The 24,080-nt window shown below is 39.6% G+C and overlaps 2 protein-coding genes across 3 annotated transcripts; both read left to right on the top strand.

Annotated features, from left to right (window-relative positions):
* The first annotated feature begins 263 nt into the window (after positions 1 to 263).
* On the top strand, positions 264 to 13,951 carry LOC135932825 (probable ATP-dependent RNA helicase ddx6). The gene is made up of 13 exons (XM_065470509.1): positions 264 to 418; positions 2,649 to 3,761; positions 3,853 to 3,957; positions 4,793 to 4,922; positions 5,521 to 5,667; positions 5,828 to 5,922; positions 6,038 to 6,160; positions 6,558 to 6,686; positions 6,979 to 7,095; positions 7,356 to 7,419; positions 7,521 to 7,622; positions 8,642 to 8,855; positions 9,945 to 13,951. The coding sequence occupies exons 2-12, from the start codon at positions 3,519 to 3,521 to the stop codon at positions 8,848 to 8,850; spliced, it is 1,464 nt and encodes a 487-aa protein (XP_065326581.1). The 5' UTR covers positions 264 to 418; positions 2,649 to 3,518; the 3' UTR covers positions 8,851 to 8,855; positions 9,945 to 13,951.
* Positions 13,952 to 15,159: 1,208 nt separating this feature from the next.
* tomm40l (translocase of outer mitochondrial membrane 40 homolog, like) lies at positions 15,160 to 23,306 on the top strand. 2 transcript variants are annotated; one of them, XM_065471771.1, is made up of 10 exons: positions 15,160 to 15,207; positions 18,292 to 18,506; positions 18,599 to 18,666; positions 19,053 to 19,145; positions 19,225 to 19,326; positions 20,509 to 20,614; positions 20,765 to 20,887; positions 20,972 to 21,048; positions 21,135 to 21,237; positions 22,539 to 23,306. In XM_065471771.1, exons 2-10 carry the CDS (start codon positions 18,293 to 18,295, stop codon positions 22,676 to 22,678), a joined length of 1,026 nt encoding a protein of 341 aa, XP_065327843.1. In that variant the 5' UTR covers positions 15,160 to 15,207; position 18,292; the 3' UTR covers positions 22,679 to 23,306. The 2 variants fall into 2 exon arrangements, with proteins under 2 accessions (XP_065327843.1, XP_065327844.1); XM_065471772.1 differs by lacking the exon at positions 15,160 to 15,207 and adding an exon at positions 18,047 to 18,120.
* The last annotated feature ends 774 nt before the right edge of the window (positions 23,307 to 24,080 follow it).

Here is a 24,080-nt window from a genome sequence, read left to right on the forward strand (position 1 = left end):
CGTTTATGACTGAGAAGAAAACTCTGTGGCTGATTAGATAAAGTACACAATGAGAATGCTATATTGATCGCTTTACAGAGCTTTCTTTATATTAAACTTTTATTTAATCATGCCATAAAATATAAAAATAAAAATCTGAATAATATAATTATAGTTAAAAATATCAATCTTATGTAGCAGTAACTAGGTGTGCCAGCAGGTGGCAGCAACGTCATGGAGTCTCACGTGTGATAAACAGCAGGGAGACGACGAGGAAGAGGAGACGAAGAAGAGGCGACCATGTTGATTTAAAGGAAGAAGAAACACAATAGAAGAGATTTATATCCAGAAAAAAAATCAGTGATTGAAGCTTATTGTAAAGGAAATAGTTGATTGACCGCGCAGTGAGTGTTCCTTGCAGAAAAATAAAATAATAAAGGTAGGTTTGCGGAGCTTTGAGGCGTTTACTTTCTGTAAAAAAACATCTGAGTTGCTATGAGCAGATTAGCATGTAGCTAACGTTAGCGAGTGGAGTTATTTGTGCTAAATTAGTCCGGAGGATAGCCCTATTCCATGAAGCTTTAGTGGAAACATTACAAAAGAATTAACCCAGTCAAAGTACATTTTTATCGCATTGTTATCGTTATGATAAATTAAAAGATCATAAAAAGTAAAAGACGAACGAACGTTTTAACGGCTCAGTCGCTCGTTAACTTTAGCTCCGTTAGCATAACGTATTTGGTGTTTCTCCTTAGAGGTAGCATTAATGTAAGATATTAATCAATAAATGAAGGTAAGTAAAGTTTATCAAATCCATAGTAATTGTTTTGGTGTGTTAAAGTTAATTAATTTCAGACTGCGTTTGGAAAACTGCGTGAAAATTAAGTTTAAGCTAATGTGAAGTCTGAACGGTGGAGGAAAAAAAACTTGGTAAAGTTATGACGCTGTGAGCAGCTTTTGGCAATCGATTCAAACTGTGATTGTTTGATTTGTTTCAAGCTGATTTGAGCCTTGAGTAAAGGATAGAGTCAATTTAAAAAAAAAATCCTGACAGTTTGGGCTTCGTTAATCTGAGGGCTGCCACCTGGCAGGTTCACCTCTCTAACCTCGGAGTGCTGAAGCAGCGTGTCGCTTTCTGCAAATAACTGCCGCTTTTATTTATCACTGTTCAGGGCAGAAGTCGGCCAACTTTACTAACAAAAGAGCAGATTCTCAACAACTTTAACTAAAGGGGGAAGGGTCTGCAAGAAGCCGAAAACGCAGTTTGAGCTTTTTAATAAAAGTGGCACAGCCTGTTGAGTATGGTGTTTTAATACGGAAATATTCAGTGTTTCTATATACTGAATATTCATTAGTTAGTTACTCTGTAGGTATTCTGTAATTAATCTATATGCTTATAAACGAACTACTACTAACTGTTCACTTCTTAAAAATATAGCACTATTATTTCACTATGTTGCATTTAGCATCAATATTTAATATGAAATCATGTAAGAATGCTGCCAGTTTAAATAAAGAATTAATAAATATTAGACAACAGATTCCTAAGAAAAGTCCGCTTTGATGATGATTTTTTTCCCTGTGCATTTTTGCATCTGCAGCATGTCACTACCCTTCTTTTACCCACATTTGCAAATATCTATACAGGGATCGAGGTGACCGTGTTTATTTACTGAGGCCAGCAGTGGGCTTTTGGAGTTTAACCGTTGTCAAGTATGTGAGAATGACTGGCAGACTAGGTTTCTGTGTGGCCCGTTGTAGCTGCTGCTCCATTACTCCAAATCCAACTGACTGTGTGTGTAACATTTCTTCAGAGACACCCTTAACAGAACAGATTAAACTTAAGGGTTAGATATATGCCATACGTACATTATAACCACAGATCCCTCTGAAACCCAGCTACGTGACTACATGTCACATTAGTGTATTTTGTGATTGATTTGTGAATTGTTTCTGACTGCAGGATGTTGGCGATAACTGTCCCGGTACATATCTGCAATTCAATAAGTTGAAATGAGAAGCTGCAGATCTCAAATTTTGTAGGGAATTCTGATGTAGATGATCAGGCATGTCTTTGACACTCAGGAGTTTTAATCTCCTGTAAAATTTGATGGTGTGAATCCTTTAATTTCCCTTTTGTTTAGTTAGAGGTAGTTTTCAGTTGAAACAGTAGTGGTTTATTGGTGGCATTATGAAAAGTTAAAACAGGATCTGGAACATCCCCACCTACGCTGTCAGCTCTGCTGTCACAGATAACTAGCGCTGAAAGTAAATTTATTTACCAACAAAACGGAACAAAAAATATTTGTTAGTGTTTGGGTCTACTTTGGAACAGGGCAACTTTAAAGCTATGGAGGCCACTGTGAGTCCTACCTGTTTTTATGCAAAGAAATCAAATTACAAGTAATCTGATAAGAAGTTAAACATAGCAGCCTGATGGCTTTAAATGCAAACATCCCAAAAATGCTGAATTGTTTATTTATGAGATCTTGCTTCTTTTTCTCATTTTGTAATCATAAACTACCATTACCTATTTTGGGTTATGATGTCATCTTCAGTGCAACTGATGATCAAGAGAGTAAATAGGTAAACGACTTATAACTGGGACTTAGAGTCAGCTGTTCATGGTCATTTAAAATTTTAAAATCTCGTGCTTTTATTTCTTTTAGGTGAGGAGTCTGAGTTGTTGGCTTTGACTCTGAGGAGGCAGCGGGCGATCAGGCCACAACTCTCACACTTCAGACTGAGCTGAAGACCTGTGGTGTCGAAGGAGAGAAGGTCAAACACCTGGAGGAGAAAGGAAACTCACACCCCCCACACACACTGAAGACTCAGCAAGGGTGGAAAGCTTTTTGGGCTTTGGACTCGGTTACCCCTTGTGTGATTTTTGATTTCAGGATTCATTTTTTTTGGAGTGACTTATACCCACACAGTGGAAATAAACAGAAAGCATTACGGACTATAATTTTGGGGAAATACTTGTACAAAGTTGGGCTTTTTCTTTTTCCTTTTTTTGTCAAGAACAGGGATATTGAGCAACTCTAATGGACTCAAAAGTGGAAATAAGAAATACTGTTCAATTTACAAAGAGAAATTTAAGTATTGAAGTAAGATTATATTGAAGATCCCCAAGTTCAGATTGCCTTAGTTGTTCTGTTTCAGGACTTGAACTGCTTCGATACTTGTTCACATATAATTTTTCTATATTGTGGACAAGTATATTCATGCATATGAATGCAAATTTCTCTTCATTTTGAAGAGCTCTTGTGTAAAAAGGTTTTTTTTTGGTTGTTGTTTTGTGTACGTCAGTCACTCTGTTGTTGAAGGGGACCGAACTGCACGTACGTGTGTATATGTAAATACTACGAATCCACTTCTGTCGTCAGCTTTGGACTTCAAACAAAAAAAGAGAGAGAATATCGTTTGTTAATGCTTTATTAAACTTTTTTACATCTGAAGAGAATTTTTAAAAATTAAACCTAAGACGCAAAAATCTAATACTTCAAAGGACAGAAAAAAAGAAGACAAAAACAGGGAAAATGGCAACCGCCAGAACAGAAAATGTGGGCCCGGTCGTCATGGGACTGAATAAGCAGAACGGGCAGCTCAGAGGGCAGACCAAACCAGCTGCAGTCCAGCCAGCACCAACAACTCAAGGAAAGACTTTGGGTGCTCCCCAGAAAGCAGGAGGAGCCTCTCAGGACGGGGGTGGTATTAAGTTTGGAGATGACTGGAAAAAGAGCCTACAGCTCCCTCCCAAAGACAACAGGGTCAAAACCTCAGTGAGTTAAAATTTGATTTCAGTTTCTTATCATGTTTTCGCTTCAGACTAGTTTTCTCCTCATGTCCTAACCATTTCTGTGACCACTGCAGGATGTGACGTCCACAAAGGGGAATGAGTTTGAAGATTATTGTCTCAAAAGAGAACTCCTGATGGGCATCTTTGAGATGGGTTGGGAGAAACCTTCCCCTATTCAGGTATGCTCAATATTTATTATCATTTATCTTCTTTCCAAATAGACCCCATTGATTAACTTTCCAATTTTATGTTGACAGAAAACTCAACACATGTAACCATTCTGCTGGGCATATCTGTATTAGACAAACACATTTGTCTGTATTCTGTTGTGTTTTTTGGGGGAAAAGTCATTTTTGACAGTATATACGCCAATATCAGTTGATTTGTGCGTCAGCATTTGACTTTTTAAAAAAAGAATAGGTGTTTTCATCCTGTTTCTTTTGTACTCTCTTTAAAACTCATGGAAAAAATTAACATTAAAAGTAAACATCATCTTCAGCACGGTTGATGTGGTTCACTTTTTAGATCAGGATTATTTATCATTATAAAGTAAATCAGATTTATTAAACTTTACAAATCTTGTCTTTTTAAACAAATAATTTCCTTAAACTTTAAATCTAATTTAACTGAAAAGAAAATATAAATGTGAACTGACATAAAAATGTAACAGCCTGGTGACAAGACAAGTGAATTATTACAAGAATCTAGCACAATAGTGGCTTTATCTCCATTACCTAATTTTAACTATCACTGTGGGTAAAGGGGAAAAAACCTGGGTTACTTGTACGGTCATACAGTTTTATACATTTTATTTTGTTTGTTTGATTTGAGAGATGCTTACACATGCTGACACAATTCGGGTTGTTTTTATGGTCTACCTTAAAAACACAAATGCCATGGTTTAAACATGTAAGACAAAGACACACATCTCATTTGTGTGTAAAGTCCATAAAATAAAAAAGGCAAGTATGTTTGTGTAATGAGACAGACGGTTTGCCTGTTGGTTCCTTGCAGGAGGAGAGCATTCCCATCGCCCTGTCTGGACGGGACATTCTGGCCCGAGCCAAGAATGGAACAGGGAAAAGTGGAGCCTATCTCATCCCTCTGCTGGAAAGGATAGACCTGAAAAAGGACCACATACAGGGTGAGGCACTGCCTTTGGTTTTATAGTTGGACTCCGAATGTAAGCTTTACTGGCTACAGTTCTAACTACCTTCTTCTTTAAGGTGTTTTTTAACTTGTGTTGTTTTCCTATGCTTCCATTTTACCTGACATGGCATTTCCTTCAGTTTGTCTAGGAAACAAAGCACGTGCTATAGAAAGAGAAGCTAATGCATCGTCATTGTCTCGTCAGCCTTGTTTGTTCTGTTGGTTCTATGCTTTGTCCTTGCCTTCAAAGCAGATTTCACACATGCACTGCAGCCCAGATCTTTTCTAGGACTGAGCCAACAGGGAAGCAACTCAGCCTGCCATTAACCTTTAAGTTCTCAAGTGGAAAGTCTCTGTGATGTTTGTAGGCACAGCTAATATAGCAAGTGGCCATCTTTGTGCTGCCTACTGCACTTTTAAACTGAACCCAGCAAAGAGTGGACTGTGTCCTGCTGTGTGCTGCCTAGCAGAAAAGACAACCGTAAAACTAAAAAGCCAGATTAATTTCATGTGTGAAAACAGCTTGTGAAATCACGTACCATCTATCATGTTTGTAATCGCTACTACTTTTTTTTTCTTTTTAAATTTTCCAGCCATTGTCATGGTGCCCACTCGTGAGCTGGCACTGCAGATGAGCCAGATCTGCATCCAGCTCAGCAAACACCTGGGAGGAGTCAAAGTCATGGCCACCACCGGGGGCACCAACCTGAGAGATGACATCATGCGTCTGGATGAGACTGGTAAAGATTCATATCAACTAGCTTTGTGGTACTTTTATCCATGAGAGGTTATGCAGGTTGTCACACTGAATTCAGTGTGTTATCTGTTGTTAAATATTGTCACATAATGCCCCGTAGAAAGGAAGTTTTGATGATAATCATAGTTCTGTTTTCACAACAGTGCATGTGGTCATTGCCACGCCTGGCAGGATCCTGGACTTGATAAAGAAGGGAGTGGCAAAGGTGGATAAAGTCCAGATGATGGTGATGGATGAGGTAAATATGAGTAAAGTCATTCAGAAACTAGCTGTTATTTTATGTATCGTATTGTGTTGTATCGGGTAAGCAAAGAGGCTTGCTTCGTGGTAATTATTATTCCGTTTCTCTTCAGGCGGATAAGCTGCTGTCTCAGGATTTTGTGGTGCTTATTGAAGATATTATTAGTTTCCTGGCCAAGAACAGACAGATCCTGCTCTACTCTGCAACCTTCCCCATCAGTGTGCAGAAGTTCATGGTGAGTAGACGGCTAATTACTGCGCTGCTTGTCCAACCTGCTGGCTCAGAGCCACTTGGCGCCACTTAGCTCACACTGCAGACCGAGCTCCGCTCCTGTCGCGCCCAAATCTGTTTCTTTCTTTGTTGTGGACATTTCCGGGGTTGATTCAGCTAAAGCAAATTTAGTTTACAGTCACAGGATACGATTGCTTTTACTGTCTTTTTTGAAATTCTGAGTATCTAAGCAGGTACTACTTGTGTGGTGGTTTCAGTGACAGTGCATCCAAAAAGAAATTTCTCCATAAAGAAGAGCAGAAAATGATCATGACAGAAATGTCCTATAAGCTTTTACAGTTCTGAAAACACATTTTTTTTAAAGCACAGTGTAAACTGTTATCTCTCTGTCTTTGCTGTAGGCCAAGCACCTTCAGAAGCCCTATGAGATAAACCTGATGGAGGAGCTGACTCTGAAGGGCATTACTCAGTACTATGCCTACGTCACAGAGAGGCAGAAAGTTCACTGCCTCAACACACTCTTCTCCAGGGTAACTGACTCTCTGTTAACTGTGGTTACTTTGTGACTACAAGTACACTTCTTTCAAAGTGATAAGTTAGCCCGTGTTAATCCAGTGTTTCCTGCTTAAACTTTACTCCCTTTACCTTTATTTTATTATTTTATTTTATTTTAATTCCTTTCTTTAAAAGGTTTTATCAGATCAGGAAACACAGGCTTATTGCTTTTACTGTCCACAGATGAAAATGCCCTCAAAGGCTCATTCTGAGCTATGAATAACTTCTTCTTTTTTCTTTTTTTTTTTTTTCTCCTCACCATCATAGCTTCAAATCAACCAGTCAATCATCTTCTGTAACTCCACTCAGAGAGTGGAGCTCTTGGCCAAGAAGATCACTCAGCTGGGCTACTCCTGCTTCTACATCCATGCTAAAATGATGCAGGTGAGAACAATGTTTTTATGCTAACAGAACATTAGTGGGCTCTCAAATTAATGACGGGCGCAAAATAAAAGAATATGCCTGCTCGTAATCCTCTATCTATATAAATATTAATGTTAGATTGTTTTAAAACCTTAAAATTACTTTGATCACGGTATTAAAATACCTGAATATTTCAATGAGGAATACATTTTCTTCAGGCTGAAGAAAAGCAAATCCTGATGTTGGATAAGTAATGATTTGCGATCATTTGTTTTCTCCAGGAATACAGAAACCGTGTGTTCCACGACTTCAGAAATGGACTGTGCAGAAATCTGGTGTGCACTGGTGAGTTTTAACTGGATAATCTACTTGTGCATCACAAAAGCCTCAGAGTTAATCCAGGATATGTTGTAGCACTGCTGTAATCTTCTGTTGCCTTCCAATAGATCTGTTCACCAGAGGAATTGACATCCAGGCGGTAAACGTGGTTATTAACTTCGACTTCCCGAAGAACGCAGAGACTTACCTCCATCGTATTGGAAGATCAGGTATGTTTTGTTTTCTTTGTAAATGTAAATCATTAAAGCTTACCTGCTTTTTTTTTTTTGTTGTTGTTGTTTTTTTGTTTTTTTAATGGAATTGTTTTCCAGAATGCTTGAAAGTTTATAACTGGCTTGTATTTAGCTAGAAACCATGGCGCACAGCAAATATTGATACTGAACCCCTGATGCACAATGAGAGAAAAGTGTTTTTCTTATGTCACATTTAAAACTCTCATTTTAACCATCAGAGGTCTAAATATCCTGTCGCTAACCCTAAAGCCACAGTTACGGTTGAAAAGTGGGTCACTGGTATATTTGTAGTCTTCTGCTAAACAGTAAAATAAGTCACTACTTCACCACTAAAAGAGATGAAGCAAAAGATCAGATTTTCTGCAGAACAGCTCATTGATATAGAAACTGGCCTGCTCTCATAAATTGTGTGTGTGTGTGTTGGGGGGGGGGGGGTCCATAGCTTTACAAAAACTGGCATTACTGCCTGTAAGGATGACAGTGCTGAGCATAAACTGCTATTCGCGCTAACAATTGCCCTGTTTTTAACAGAGTAAATGTCCTTCAGTTCATGGCAGTTAGTCTGTGTTATGATACTATTTTAAAAACTAAACTGAAACTACTGAATTCAATCTGCAAACTAGCTGAAATGAAAGTAAACACAAACCAAAATTTCCACATGAAATGAAACAGGAAAAAGCAAGCTAGTTAGAAAGCACAAAACTAAAGCTTTACTACAGGCTTGGACTTCGCAATCTGCATCTGTGACGTCTCGCCATGTGACACAAGTTGCCAAATTCATAGGGTTGTTTTTTTTTGTTTTTTCATGTTTGACACGCTCACAGCGCTTCAGACTGTGACTGATGTCATGGTTTTGATGTTCTGATGTCCCTTGGGAACGGTTTCTCTACTGTACTATTTTATTTGATTATTTTTCCCCCAACAATATTAATGACATACTTTGGTTTTAGTTTAAACTGGATATTGTATATTAACCACATTCTCATGTTTCTCAGGGCGGTTTGGACACCTGGGCTTGGCCATCAACCTGATCACATCGGAGGATCGCTTCAACCTGAAGGCCATTGAAGACCAGTTGGTGACCGACATTAAGCCCATTCCCAGCAGCATCGACAAGAGCCTCTATGTGGCCGAGTACCACTCAACTAGCGGGGATTGTGACGTGGAGGAGGTCGAGGAGAAGCGCCAACAGGACAGCACCTAAAACAGGTGCGATGCCAAGAAAAAGCGAGGTTGTCTGAAATCATTCACTGCTGCCTATCCCGGGAGTTCTATGTACTGAGCTTCACAGCTATGATTAAAATTAAAGTCAGGGTGATATTTGGTCAATATTTACCATGATTTTAAATGTGAACAAGTTCATTTTAAAATGCTTTCCTTAACTTTTTAAATATATAGTTTAGCATGAGCTAAATTAAATGGCAAGTAACTTTAGGCATGTAGAGAGGGGCAGAGCAAACTGCTGTAAGCGGTGAACTAGATTTCTAATATCGGGAGAAAAACACAGGTTTATATATATAAAAAAAAAATCCAAAGATTGATAGATTTGTGAAAGATTTAGATCAGCAAAATGAAATGCTGTCAGACTACTTACGCCTTTGTCTCTGTTATGTCTTTGCTGGCACACAATTACATTTATTAATCACAGCTGGCTTAAAAATAGTTTGCTCAGCGTATGATGGTGTTCTGTGGAGGGCAGTGCACATCAGCTGTACACTACTTTTCCTGAGGCATTGTGAGATGCATTAAATGCTGTAGGGTAGGGGACACATGCCTGGGATTGGCTCACAAAACAGTTTATTAAATTTTTCTTCTCTTAACTTTGTGTCATTTGCAGAGGTGGTTATGCTGATGCTGCATATTAAAAATCCGGCCTAAAATCTCTCCCAAAAATCATAACAGCTGTAGCTTTGTCAGGATGGACTAATCTGTTTGCACAAAAGGATGTGTAAAAAAAAAAAATTAAACACTTAATGACTGAAATCATGGAGCGAGGATCAGCTGATCCATGGAAGAGTTTGCAGCAACTTGCCTTACCAGCTCTGTCGTGTTTCTGTTTCTTTGTTTTTTGGAGTTTTTATCAATGTGTGGCCTTTCACTTGCTTTATCAAAGTCATTCTTGCCCCTATGAGGAAAAATGCCATGTAGGGTATAATCTTACTCAGTCTAAAAGAATGCCGGACTCACTATACAGTCCACTCAAGTGAGTAGTGAATGATTTCAGATGCAGTGTGGCTCCTTGTGTTGGTAACTTGACTGACGATGTGCTCCTAATCCATGTTTTGTCCTCTTCCTCAGGACGCTGAGACACACCGGGCTTTTGCACAGACATCAGCGCTTGCACGCAGGCTTCAGGCAACTCTTCATTTTCACATTCGTCACTTGTTTTCAGAGCCTGTGGAATGGATGTCTTTAAAAAAAAAAAAAATCAAACAAAAAAAGAAACAAAAGACTGTTTTTATTTTGGAGCATTTCTTTAGCTTTTCCTCAACAAGAGCTGCCTCATTATTTTATACATTTAAAAGTTTAAAGTGTGCTTTGCACCAAGCTGGGACCGTGAGAAAGCTTAACATTTCCTAGAATTGGAGAAATGAGCTGTTTTGAACCCGTCGCCTTTGGAGACAGTTTTCACTTCCAGCAGCAAAGTTGGTCTATTTTGGGTTTTTTTGTTTTGTTTTGTTTTTTGTTTTCTTTTTTTTTTTTAAAGTGGTGCACTTACACCAGCCATCACTCTGTCCACTCACACTGCTGTGGTCACTTAAGTGCCTTACTTGACTCCCGTGTGCACTCATCCATTCATAGCCTGCTGCCGACTGTCACGCAGCAGAGTACGAGCACAAAGACGAATCAATAGTAACCCGAGTTTATTGAAACTTTAGTCATTATGCAAAGGAAAAAGGACAACTCACACACACTGCTCTCCCGCTGAGAGGTGTGCAGAAACATGGCTCAAAACCATCCTGAATGTGAACGTTTAGTTTTAATGTGAACGTTGCAATAAAAAAAAAAAAAGGGCAGCTTTATTTAAATACTACGTGACTGTTTTTCCCTTCCACCATGAATAAAACATGAGCAGAGCTAATGTGAGAAGACGGCCCCTGTACTGATTCGTAGAGTATGTTGGCCTGCAGATACACACAAGCAGCATAGGAGATGAATAGCAGCTTCATTAAATTAAAGCTGTTGTTCTTTTACAGTTAAGAAAAATATATATATATTGACTGGTAAATAGTGTAAATCTATTGGTCGCTGTAGCTGCTGGATGAAAATATGTTCTCTTTTCCTGAAAAGGATGATGCATTCAAGACTCATTCAAAACGGCTGATAAATGAGCTTCAGCAATGTCCACGATTGGTGCAAAACAACACTTTTAACTTTTTCTTTCCCCACACAGCTTCTGTTTTTTGTTTTTTGTTTTGTTTTTTAATCGAGGAAACACACGGTGGAAATATGTTTTTAAGCCCTCATGACAAAATTAACGTCAGTGAATGTATTAGTTGCCAATAATAGAATAATAGCTGTGCAGCCCAGTGGTTTAATGCCAAGCTCTTCACGTTGCTGCTGCAGTAGAGGCTCCGCTTCAGGCTTTGCTTTAATGAAATATAAACTGGATGTGAGCTGGTTTCATGAACCACAGAGGAATGAAACCCGCTCAGTCTTTAAGAGACCACATATAAAGTCAATTGGAAACAACTAATTTTTTTTTTTTCTCTCGTGCAGCAACATTTTTTTTTCTCTCCACAGCGTGCACATTATTATTTTTTTTTATTATTTTTTTAAAGTGACAATTTTTGTGAGGGGTAGATTTCTTTTAAGCAAACTTGTAGCATCTTTGAACAGGCAGCTGATTTTTTTTTTTTTTTTTTTTTCGCCCCCTCACAGATCATCACTAATTATTAAAAAGAGAAATTTTGCTTTTTAAGATTTATTTTTGTTGCTCTAAGCAGTTTGGGGGGTGGGGACAGGGTGAGGCTTTAGCACTGGGTAACGTTTTTGGGGTGAGTTTTGCAGAAGCCAAGTGTTTTATCAGATGCTTACCGAGCATCTTGAATTATCTCTCTGGGACTTAAAGCATAGTCAAAAAGCATTGATTTTGTTTTATTTGTATTTTTTTTTTTTCTCCCCCAGAAGTTGGGGGGAAAAAAAACAAAACTTGTTTATGTTTTGAGTGCCAGAGAGTTACAACAAACAAACAAGAGTTTGTGGAAAGTGATGAAGCACTGTGATCTCCTTGAACCTGTTCAACGTTTGTGTGATGGAAGATCAAAGTGCCGTGATTTTTATTTTATTTTATTTTTTTCCCCCCAGTAGGGCAATCTTTATACGAGGTATTCTGAATCATTTTGAGGAAAGAAAATGGTAAATGATTCATTGTTTACACTCGTTGTTTACAGTTATAAAAGGAAAAAGAAAAAATGAAAATGCTTTGCTTCATTGGTGGAAGAGGAAGTAGACTTGTATTGTTTCCTTTTGTTTTCCTTGAAATAGATTTTCAGGATTTACATTGAAGCAAAACCAAAAAAGTTGAATGTCGTATGAGCGAGTGTGTGTTGACTGATCTGGGATATCTGTGTGTGTGCGTGTGTGTGTCTGTGTGTGCATGTGAGTTGATTGATCTAGGATGTGTGTGTGTGTGTGTGTGTGTGTGCGAGTTGATTGATCTGGGGTGTGTGTGTGTGTGTGTGTGTGTGTGTGTGTGTGTGTGTGTGTGTGTTTTAAAGACTGTGTGTGCAGTTGATAAGGAGTCATCGTGTTTACATGCAGCCTCATCCGAACAGCTTTCTCTGTGGATAAATCCAACAGGTTCAGTTGATTTGGAGCCAAATTTGTTACTCATGCATGATTTTAAAAGAATCAAACTGACCTGTTGTTGTAGCTCGAGGCTGCGTGTACGCGAGCTTATCGTGCAGACTGTGTTTTGTTGGTCAAGTACGATGTCTTAAGTATCGATGTGGGTGTTTACAGTTGTCAGGGATGTGTTTTTTGTTTTTTCTTTGTTTTTTTTTCCTTTTATTTTTTTCCATCTCCCGCTTGCTCCAGAAGTTGATGTTTGTGGACACAAAAAATAATTTCTAATGAGATTTTCTTTTTGTTTTATTTTTTTTTTTCCTTCAGTGGTTTGTGTTCCTACTCACTTCCCTGACAGTCAGTCCATAAACTCCTCTGTGACACAGAAAATTAGATATTTAGCTGAACACCCGAGATCTTTGTGAAGTGGTTGGATTTTTACTTTAGGGATGAGATGAAATGAATCTGCCAGCTGTTTCTTAGCTATATATTTGCTGTTTGCGCAGTCAGTTGTAACATACTTATACTCTAAAGTAACGAGCGCGGCCTCATTTCGACTCAGTGGGATGTTTTGAAATGGGAGGGAAAAAAAGAGCCGTCGTAACCGATAGAAACTACAGCATTAAGTCCATGTTGTTGTTTTGTCGAGCTTAACCTGTCACAGAGGAAGTTATGCTGAATGTGGTCATGAATGTTGGTTTTTGTTGTCGTCATAAAGTCTTTGTATGTGAGTGTTTGCACTCTTTAAATGGAGTGCTGACAGGGGGCGGGAGGCAGGGATATTATCAGAAACATATTCAAAGTTAAAATCAGAGAAAGGGTGAGGACTTGGATACTATAATGGAATTTCTTTTTTTCCCTGCTGGTGTAAAACAAAAGTTAACATCTTAATGTGGACTATTAGTGTTAAAGGCTTAAATGCCGCTAATATTTCTACCGTGGATTTGCTGCACTAAAATAGACTCGACCACTGCTGCTGGAGGTTTTTGCCAGATTTTAATGACACACTCAGCAGATTTGTTGTAAGCTGAGCAGCAGTCCCCCTGCAGCTTCGATGCAGAACAGTGGCGGTAAAATTAAAAGTAGATGAAGACAAAGTCGCATGAGTAGAAGTGGGTGTTTATGATCTAAATTGGCAGATAAATGTTGGTTTAAATTATCCTTTTGTTGAATTGTTCCCCTTCCTTGTACTTACTGGTACTTTTTTTTGGCCCTGTTTCCCTAAAACCATGACTAGATTGGACTTGAACTGGTATAAAACAAGATTCCATGTTTCCTCCCTCTGTCCCATAATTTCACCCATTTTTGTTTTCAGTGAAATGGTTTTGATTGGATGACATTTAAAAACATGTCGTTCTTCCATTGTTACTTTTTAAAAATGCTTTTGGGTTTCTTTGCCTACAAAATGCATTAAAGAGGCACAAGGTATATTCCAGCAACTCTGTCCTCAATTGTTGTAACATGGAAACGCATATTCAGGGCCTAATAAGAAATTCAATAAATTGACCTGAACTTTACTGGCTGCTGTTGTTGTCTGTTTATTTCTCCACCTTTTTGATTCCATACAACTTCACACATACTTTTAGATGAACATCTGTAGTGACCTGATGGGACCAAGCTAAACATTTTGTGCTCTGAAGACGCCAAAAGAAGCAGAAAGATCTGAAATGTCAGTTTGTTGGATTGTTGGCAGTTCTGATTCCACAAATGTTTGTCCAGGATAATTTTAGGGCCTGTAACAGTCTGAAATCTCCGACACTGAATTTAAACATTTAGTTTTTATGGCTACTGAGCTATCCAAACCCTAGTGATATGCTGTATTTTGGGGAGAGAGGTGGGCGGATCAATACAAATATGGATAGTGTCGACACTAATGCTGGTACTCATATCTGATTGATATTAGCACAATGGGATCAAGACCTTGTCTGTCCTTTAAGTTCAGTATATAACCCATTTTTATCTACATGTGAATTGTGGTAAATAAAATATTTTTGGGGAAATGGAAGCCACACCTCAAACATGCATTATGAAAAATATCTGAACATCTATTTTTTATTTATTTAAGTAATTATTACAGAAGGTATGAATCATGATTTAGTGGTCACTCAAGCTACCTTTATAGGTTAAACTTGTATCAGTGTCCTTCTTGGTATCAGCCCTGTATTTACTTGGTGTGGGCTGGATACCAAAGTTTGCAGTATTGCACTTCACTAGTGGAAGATGATAGTACATTTTTCTCTGTGTACTCTGGGTTTGTATGTGTACGTCTTTCTCCACCTTGCTAACTGTTCATCTACTGTTTTGGGCCTCCAGCTACAAAATATAAAGCTGCTGCTCGTTGTGTAGCCATAATGGGACAGAGGCCTGTTGTTTGAAAACAATGCTTTTTGTTTGCTTGGAGATCCTCAGGCTACCTTTTGACCTTGAAAGTATTTCTTCTTCACCTTTTACTACAACCGCCCTTAAAACTCCAACCAACCGCCCGGCTGGGCTCTCTTAATCGGCGTCAGCGCCCCGCCCCCTTACGGCTGACCGTTCCTTGTTTAGCCAATAATGCTTGAGAATGAGAATTACATCAACTCGAAGCCCGGCCTGCGATTCGTCAAGGACGCCTCATATGACTGATAGATGACTTCGTCAATCATGTCCGCGGATACATGCTCCTTCATCCAATCATCATTTTGCATTGACGAAAAAGGCGGGGCTCCCGCGTCTTCTTCGTTGGTGCCATTGGCTTCAACTTCCGGCTGTATCGTCCTCTGGAAATCACAACGTGAGTAGCATTTGAAAGCTCTGTATTTTATATAACGTGATGCTTCAGTGGAAGCATGTTGGCGGTTTTGTTCGGCAACTTTTGTCTCACAGATCGGCCGCAGTTTTCCTCCATAAGCAGCAGCGTTTTATCTCCAGACTGTCAGTTGCTGTTTGTAAAGCTAGCCAGCAAGCTAATCAGGTGCTAAAGGAGCTAGCACGGCTAACGTATTCATGCTTTCTTATACCTGAGGCAGTTCCCATTCAGGGTGTTAGCTACAAAAAATTATGAGGGTATATAATAATTGCTGATTTGTGGACATTTTCATTCATATCGCATCATTGTTAGTTTAATTTAACCGCCCTCTTTTACCTTAACTGCAAATGAATGAGTGTGAGCTGTGTGGAAGGTTAAAGGGACACTACACCGATTCTGCACATGTTCATTCAGCAGCAACCTGAGGCACTGCTGTTTTAATGCTTAATTAGTTCAAGCAAACGCTTCCCAAACTCCGAAAGGATCAGTTTGATTTGTCACCGTGCTTATATGCTTATATTAATTTACATAATTATAAGTTTATGACTTAATGGCAACATCAGAGAGAAACAGGATCCTCCTAGTGGTGCTTGGCAGGTGGTGGGACATAGAGTGGTACAGGGGGCTGCTGCTAAAGGTACAGTTCTGTGAAAGAGTAATTACCCCTTATTGTTAAGCCAAACTGTAATTAATCACATTTTTTGGAAAGTTGAATTGACTTTCAGTAGCCACACCCAGGCCTGATTAATGCAAGAGCTGATGAATTATCAGATCACTTAAATAAAACCTCTGACAAAGTGCAGTAGGTTAAAAGATCTGCAATCATGCAACGATCTACAGAAAATCAAGAACAGATGAGAAACCAAGTTAGTGACATCTATCAGTCTGGAAAGGGTTACAAAGCAATTTCTAAGCCTTTGGGACTGCAGTGAACCACAGTGAGAGTTAAGCTCATTATCCACTAATGGAGAAAACTTCGAACAGTGATGAACCTTCACTGGAGTGGCCAGTTTACCAAAATTACTCCAAAAGAAGTTACAAAAGAGCCAAAAACAACATCTAAAGAACAGCTCTCACTCTAACCCTCACTCAGGGTCAGAGTTCATGATGAAAAGGCACAATAAGAAAGAGACTGGACAAAAATGGCATCCAAGATTTTTACCAAAAACGTCTTAATGATCCCCAAGATATCTGGGAAAATATTCTGTGGACTGATGAACTTTTTAGAGAGGTTTGAGTTCCTTTACATCTGAAGTAAAACTAACACAGCGTTTTATTTAAACAAAAAAACAAACAACATATCAAACATATCAACAGTCAAACACGGCAGTGGTAGTGTGATGGTCCAGGGTTGCTTTGTTGCTTGATTGCAGTTTTTGCTGCCAATGGTGGCACAGCTAGTTACTAGGTATAGAGGGCAGGTAGTTTTTTAGAGCCAGGTATGTTTGGATAACGTTATTCCTTCATAATTAAGAAAAAAAGAGAAACAAGAAAGGGCGAAAAAAAATTCACAGCTCTGTACGTTCACACTAATATTTTAAAGTGTATGCGATTTATTACTGTCATTTTGGAAACTATGCTGACTTGGGTTTTTAGTGTGAAAACAGAGGGGTGGGCTACAACACAGGTCTGATATAGTCAGACTGACTTTGTGTTTGCTGGTTCAACAAAACCAGAAACCCCAGTCAAAGATAACAAGTGTTACAGTAGTGGTTATCATCTTTCCCAGCCCATGCTTTCTGCTCCAAGCTCTGTTTACTCACATAAAAGGCTGTGTCATTTGACTCCTCTGCACAAATGGATCACTTGAATGCAAGCTGCTTCAGTCAGATGTTATCAAAGAATAGGGGATGCATATAAGATAAACCTAAAGGCATTCCTGGTGCTGCAGAAAATAATTCATTTTCTGAATTCATTCAAAAGCTGCTATTTTCTACATAATTTCAGTGCTTGTGCGGCTTATTTTGTGATGGTTTGTATCACAGATTTGTTTTGGGGTGAGTGGAAATGTCTGATCAGACATTATCTGATTTATATCACATTTAGAGGGAAGAGAATTGGTGATGGTTCCTCTCAGTTTTAAACCCAAATCTGAACATAATCTCCTCTGGACCAGCTCATGTCCTCAGCTGAAGTCACCACAGTGATCTTACCAGGTTAAGAGAGTCACCATCATGACATGAAAACTCTGACTTTAAAACTCCAGTTTTGTTCAACAACATACCCTGCTCAAGTCACTCAGGACTATTTTAAGTGTGGAGTGGACCGATAACTCAGCTCATTTACTTTTTGCTGTCCTGGGGAACTAGAACCAGCTCAGGATGATTGACTGGTTAGTCCTAAATCATAAGACTCCAAGCTTATGAATCCCTTGTATCCATACTGAAGTGTTTTTCTGACAATAGCATCGGACTCTTTGTGGTGGGGCTCTGTTACTATGCTGGGTTCAGTTTTGATGCTCAAAGTTAGTTGATAATATTGTAATTGATATGGATAAAATATGACTAGTCTCTAGGTTTGCCTGTGTTAATATTGACATATTTGTATTATACTTGTACTAACAGTGCTGATTGTTGAAAAGGAACCTATTCTGCTCATATCGAGCTCCACATGTTTACTACAGAGGCTTTACAGCGTTCTAGTCCAAAATAATCCATGACTTAGGCCTTTAATTCGGGGCCTTGATATAGTCTCAGTTCCTCCCCCATCTGTAACTAGCTGCTTAAGCTTCTTTTCCTGTAAGCCAACATTGTTCTGATTGGCTGACCCTCACAAACAGAAGTTTAAAACAGTAAGTAGGTCACACCCGAGCTATTTGCCTGGGGATATTGGGGATATCAGCTATTATTGACATCATACAGCACAAAGAGTAGAAAAACTGCTGGAACCATGACTTGGGTGAGTGTTGTAACAGTATATATACAGGATATGAGAGAAAATGAAGAAAACCATAACAAGTTTCCTTTAATGTTTCCTTAGCTTGTACCGGCAGTCTGTTATTGCGCTAAAAATCAGCTACTCACTCAGTCCTTCCCTCTCTGTCTCTGTGTTTCTGTCCTGGCTATTCAGAATGGGCAGTGTTTTGGCTGCCAGCTCCCCCAACCCACCACCACCAGCCTCGGGCGGCACTCCTGCCCCTGGCTTGACGATGCCACCGGGCTTTGGGATGCCTCCGGTTTCCGCAGTTATACCCCAGACTGGGGAAACCTCTGCTCAGCAGCAGGAGTCAGAAAATGCTTTGCCCAATCCGGGGGCATTTGACGAGTGTCATCGGAAGTGCAAAGGTAAGAGGAGCAGATTTTAAAAAAATGTTTATTGGAGAGGAATGTCTGTTTGATCTCAATTTGTCTTACCTGTGTGTGTGTTTTCTCCTCAGAGGTTTTTCCTTTGCAGATGGAAGGCGTGAAGCTAGTTGTTAATAAAGGTCTTAGCAATCACTTCCAGGTCAGTTAAGCTCATTTAACCTTGTTATTAGATTAGCTAATATTGGCTTTCTCGACTGATATCTGTGTACCCAAATGTTCAAGGATGGTGTGATGAAGATAGTTAGATTATATACATTTAAGATTCCTTCTGTCTGTAGAATGAGAGGGGGAATAAATACTGGAAGCAAAATAAGGTTATGTCAAACTTCGGCATTGACGGAGGTTTTTACAGTCATTGCACGACTGAAGCGATTCTCCTTTATGTCGATTCATGAAGTCCAGCAACATATTTAAAGCTCAGATTTTACGGTGTCGTTTTAGTCTGAAGTTTTGCCGTCACTGGACTGTTTTCAGCGAACTGTAATAAATGTGAATAAAGTGCATTTTGAATCTGCGTGCTTGCAGGTGATTCACACTGTGCTGCTGAGCACCACTGGAGATTCCCTCTACAGATTCGGTGCTACGTATGTTGGATCGAAGCAGATGGGTCCAGCAGAGGTATGAAGCCTTAAATTCAATGTGAATCTCATCTTTAAGCTGTTTTAAACTGTTATACAAACACTCTCCTGTTGTTCAGTCTTTTCCAGTCATGGTGGGAGACATGGACAACAGCGGCAGCCTTAACGCCCAGATCATCCACCAGATCGCCAACAGGATACGATCCAAAGTGGCCTTCCAGGTGAAAATTCTTACTGCTGTCTGGACTTTTTCCCTTTAATACAACCATCAAAATGTGTGGGTCGAGTGGGACTCTACAGTGACTCTTGTTAACAGTTCACTGCAGTTTTTAGTAATTTCTTTAAAAATAAAAATGTTTTACTCCATAGAAATAAAATAATAAAAACAATCCAACCAGCTTTGGCCGTCTAGTGTACCACCATACTTTTTAATAGAAAGATCATTCAACAGTTTAAACAAGTTAAAGGCTTTGGACTTTATCAGACTGAGGGTGTTTTAATGTATTTTGAAGTCTTCACAAAATCACAGTTTACACTTTACGCATGATTGATTTTGGGGGCGTTTCCCACTAACTTCAGACTAGAGTCAGCTGATGTCCGTAAAATGCTCGTTTGACTTTTTTTTCCTATATAAAGGCAACATTTGAAGACCTCCCCAGTACCCTAAATGGCCAATTTTGACACATAAGTATATATTAATTAAGATGTGTTTGATGACCATAAGAATAGTTTTCAGTTTTTCTGAGGGTAGCTGCCTATGCAGAGACCACCTCTGTACCCTCTGTTGCAGACACATTTAATTTGTTCTATAAGCAGGCCTGAAATATTACAGAAACCTCTCTGTTCAACAAACAGCCTCATGGATTTCTCCTAGTTGGCTTTCAAGGGGTAAAGAGTTAAAGAATGTGTCATGTTGGCAATTTTTACCCTTTACATTTAGAATTTATCCATATATCTCCCGTTGTGATAAGACGTGCAGTTTTGACATAAATCCCCTCAGAGCACTTTGTGCCAGTCACATTTCCAGTTAAACCTGCTTTCAGCTGGTCCCTTATTCACCAGGGGTCACCACAGCAGGTACCTCTGCATGTTTGACACCGGACTCTCTGACACAACCCTGTGGGATAAAACTAGGGATGCGTCACTTGTGAGCAGCCACATTTCCAGTTATCTTTGATTATTAAGCACCAGATGAGCAGAGTGTCTATATCTGTTCCATCGTTATACAGTAGAAGTTGCTGGGGTTTTTTCATGGTCAGATTATTATTTTTATCTTATTTACTTTATTTAATTTTTTCATGTGGCGAGAAGTTTCTTCGCTCAAAAATGTCCTCTGAGATGTTTCTAGTTTGTGTGTTATTGTTCTTGTATGATTCTAACTGTTAAATATGTTGTATCCTCAGACACAGCAACACAAATTTGTGAACTGGCAGGGCGACGCTGAGTTCAGGGGAGAAGATTTTACTGCAACTGTCACGCTCGGAAACCCAGATGTCCTTGTTGGCTCTGGTAGGTCATCAGTCACAGATGCTGTGCAGTTCACTGTTACTGTTGTCTATTCTTTGAAATTGGTGAAAAGCAGCTGTGTAGTCAGACAAACTAAAACTGTGATCTGCACCTGAACCACCTGTTGTCATCTTGCTGTCGTGCACCTGTCAGGTATCGTCGTCGCACACTACCTCCAGTCCATAACGCCGGCTCTGGCTCTGGGAGGGGAGCTGGTTTATCACCGCAGGCCTGGAGAGGAGGGCTCAGTAATGTCTTTAGTTGGCAGATACACAGGTGAGACACAGTTTAAAGATTAATACAAAGCCTGACCTATAACGTCAGACACATGTCCTAACTGATAGATTTACTTCTCTGTAGGCAACAACTACATCGCCACTTTAACACTCGGCTCAGCGGGAGCTCACGCATCTTACTACCATAAAGCCAACGATCAGGTAACCGCATCCGCATGTATCCCTTTTGTAAGAAAGGACTCAGTATTTTTATAGTCGGCCTTCATGATGATCTGTCTCTTCTACAGTTACAGGTCGGTGTGGAGTTTGAGGCGAGTGCCCGCATGCAAGACACCAGTGTGTCGTTTGGCTACCAGCTAGATGTCCCTAAAGCAAATTTACAATTTAAAGGTAAAGATGTGCACGTTTGGTAAAATAATTTCGGGAGAGCAGTTTCATCTTCATCCATCGCTGCATTTTATTTGCAGCCAAATTTTTGTGACAGATTATAGAACAAAATCGACGTTATAAAAGGTCGCAAGTTTTTATAAACCTTGTGGTGTCAAATATGAGCTGTGAAGATCTGAAGTTGCTTGCATCAGAAATTGGCCCCCTAGCAACAAAACTGTGTCCCAGTTTTGTAAGCCCCTCAGAACTTCCAAATGATTATACATTTGAAGGAAAAAAAAAAGGTAATTTATAGCAGTCGAGCTTAAATCTGCCCCATTGTCCCATCCTTAGGTTGTTCACTTCTTCCAGGGTGAGTGTAAGATGTATTTGATTTGTTTTGGCTCTCGAGCTGCGGTCTCACTGCTCTTGATGATGAGGAACTGACGAGGAGCTCTCATCAAAGCCTCCAGACTGTGCTGACACCCCCACACACAGCTGGTTAGGGCACCACCTCTTCATTAGGTTAGTTTTGTTTGAGTGATTGTGGATGAGTTTTAGGATAGTGTGAATATATTGGACAAAGGATGCTGAATATGGAGCTGCTGGAAAAGAGAAGATTCACGGATGTAGTGTGGCACAAGAGGATGGCGGGATAGGGTGAGCTGGAGGCAGATGATCCCCAATGGCGCCTCCTGAAAGAAGACGAATTTGGAGTCAAACTAGCATCAAAACAGCCCGACAAACCCTCATGGTTTATGTTCTGTGAGATAAAATTTGTCTTTTTGTCAATGGGATCTGGTAGGTTTACCAAACAGAAATGTAACTGCTGCAGTAAGAAAATAAGTCCTCATTAGTTTTTATCTCATCCAACCAATGGACAGATGAGTTTGTGGTGTGGCGAGCTTGCACACAACGATCCCTCGTTGTGTGTCCACTTAAATTGTGCTTAAGGTCATATAGCCGCCCAATAACAAGAAAACGACTCACTTTCTGGACAAGAACCGCCATTAAGGCAGAGGAGGCCGCTACAGTATTCTGCTGAATGATAGATGTTGCCACATTACTGCCACATAATGCTAATGTAGGAAGAGAAGAAGCCAAAACTGGAAGCAAAGAGATTGCTGGGTGTATTTTTTTCCCCCCACAAAGTCTCATCCCAGTGTAATGTTCCAAAATCATTCAAATGGAGGTAAAAACTGACACGATCATACCCAGCTGTGAAACGCACCAGGTTAGAAAAATCCAGAGGTGTACATATACACAAAGGCTTTCTCAGTTTGAGAGTTTTTCTTACTCTAAATCTGCCGTTCTGCCTCTTTCAGGTTCAATTGACAGTAACTGGATAGTTGGGGCAACGTTGGAAAAGAAGTTGCTCCCGCTGCCCCTCTCTCTGGCCCTCTCCGGCTTCCTCAACCACCGCAAAAACAAGTTCCAGTGTGGTTTTGGCGTCACCATCGGTTAGGCCGACGTAGTGCCGGCTCACAGACGGCGCAGACCCACCACTGACCTAGAGACTTTACCACGAAAACTGCCAGTGACCTCTTTGGTAGATTTGACCAATAATTACAGTGCTGGTTTCCTCAAATCATTTTTCACCACATGTGGTGAATATAAGCGGTTAATATAAATCTACATTTGACTCTAATCCTTAAAGATGAATCCCCTCGATGATCAGTAGTGTAATGAATAATGTTACCTGTCAGGAACAAGCAGACCCTCGTCATAAACAGACACATAGACGGCAGGCGGACGTAACATTAGAAGACAGATTTACAGAGCTCTTTGTTTGAGTTCAGTGCCTGTCATGTTTGTTTTTATTTTGCTCCTGATTTAAAAATTTCTCTTCTTTTATTAATATTTTTTTTTTTACCATTAAGTCTGTCTTGGTGTGCAGTGAGTGAAGTAAGTATCAGCTGTTGGTTACAGACAAGTTTACCAGCTGTTAGGAAGGAGTGTACTGTACTGTGTGTCATGTTCACAATACATCACTTATTTTGTTGCCTTTTTATGTTACATACATACTGAACAGTATATATGAGCTGTATATACCTCTTCAAAGCTGATCAATACAATTTCTTACAAAAACTGGACGTCGTACTCGTTTCCTTCTGTCAACGTCAACTTTTTTTTTTTTTTAAAGAGCTATTTGTAGATGCTGTTTGCGCACTCCTGAACCTTCAGGAGTTGAGCGATCATACTTTGCACACAGGTAAATCTCCAGCCCCGGATGGTTCTTATTTATATCAGATATTATGTTGTTGCCTAGCAACACTCTACCAATGGGATAAATGTTTTTAGGCTTTAGCCACCTACAACACTTTATAAAAAACTATTGTATCGCTTTTTTGTTTCACAACAGTAACATTTCATTCATACCAACTTGTTAAATTATCTATGATATGCCTGATATCCACCTAGCAATGGCACTACCATGGCCATTTTTTAGCCTTTATACTCCTGCAGCATATTGTGAAAGCATCAATTGCTCTCCTCAACAATATATCCTTTATTTCACAGAATTTGAATTACATCTGCCTGGCAACCTTCAAGAATGACCCAGTTTTGGCAGATAATCAGCATCTGTCATCAATGCTTCAGGGTTGTAGCAGAGCTGGAGCCTGGGTGTCATAGGGCGAGAAGAAGGCTACACCTGATCACAGGTTTTTGAGGAGGAACTAAAGACATTCTCATCACCTGTGATGAAAAAAAACCTTCAATTTCACCCCTCAGAGCACGTAACTGGTTACTTCACCGCTATCTTATTGGATTAGTTCTGTTTGAGTGAAGCTAAATGAGTAGATAAGGCAGTAGAATCACCAATGAACCAAAATGCGTGATTCTGGACTGTGGGAGGAAGCCACAGA

The sequence above is a fragment of the Pelmatolapia mariae genome, linkage group LG22, assembly GCF_036321145.2.
Source record: "Pelmatolapia mariae isolate MD_Pm_ZW linkage group LG22, Pm_UMD_F_2, whole genome shotgun sequence".
NCBI classification, from domain to species: domain Eukaryota; kingdom Metazoa; phylum Chordata; class Actinopteri; order Cichliformes; family Cichlidae; genus Pelmatolapia; species Pelmatolapia mariae.

What these genes read in the sequence shown, in the direction of transcription:
- LOC135932825 (XM_065470509.1), top strand. Translation starts at nt 3,519, where the DNA reads ATGGCAACCGCCAGAACAGAAAATGTGGGCCCGGTCGTCATGGGACTG. An exon ending in CATGCGTCTGGATGAGACTG is followed by an intron (nt 5,668 to 5,827) that starts GTAAAGATTCAT and finishes TTTTCACAACAG; the next exon opens with TGCATGTGGTCATTGCCACG. An exon ending in CAGAAATCTGGTGTGCACTG is followed by an intron (nt 7,420 to 7,520) that starts GTGAGTTTTAAC and finishes GCCTTCCAATAG; the next exon opens with ATCTGTTCACCAGAGGAATT.
- tomm40l (XM_065471771.1), top strand. Translation starts at nt 18,293, where the DNA reads ATGGGCAGTGTTTTGGCTGCCAGCTCCCCCAACCCACCACCACCAGCC. An exon ending in GTGTCATCGGAAGTGCAAAG is followed by an intron (nt 18,507 to 18,598) that starts GTAAGAGGAGCA and finishes TTTTCTCCTCAG; the next exon opens with AGGTTTTTCCTTTGCAGATG. An exon ending in GTCTTAGCAATCACTTCCAG is followed by an intron (nt 18,667 to 19,052) that starts GTCAGTTAAGCT and finishes GCGTGCTTGCAG; the next exon opens with GTGATTCACACTGTGCTGCT.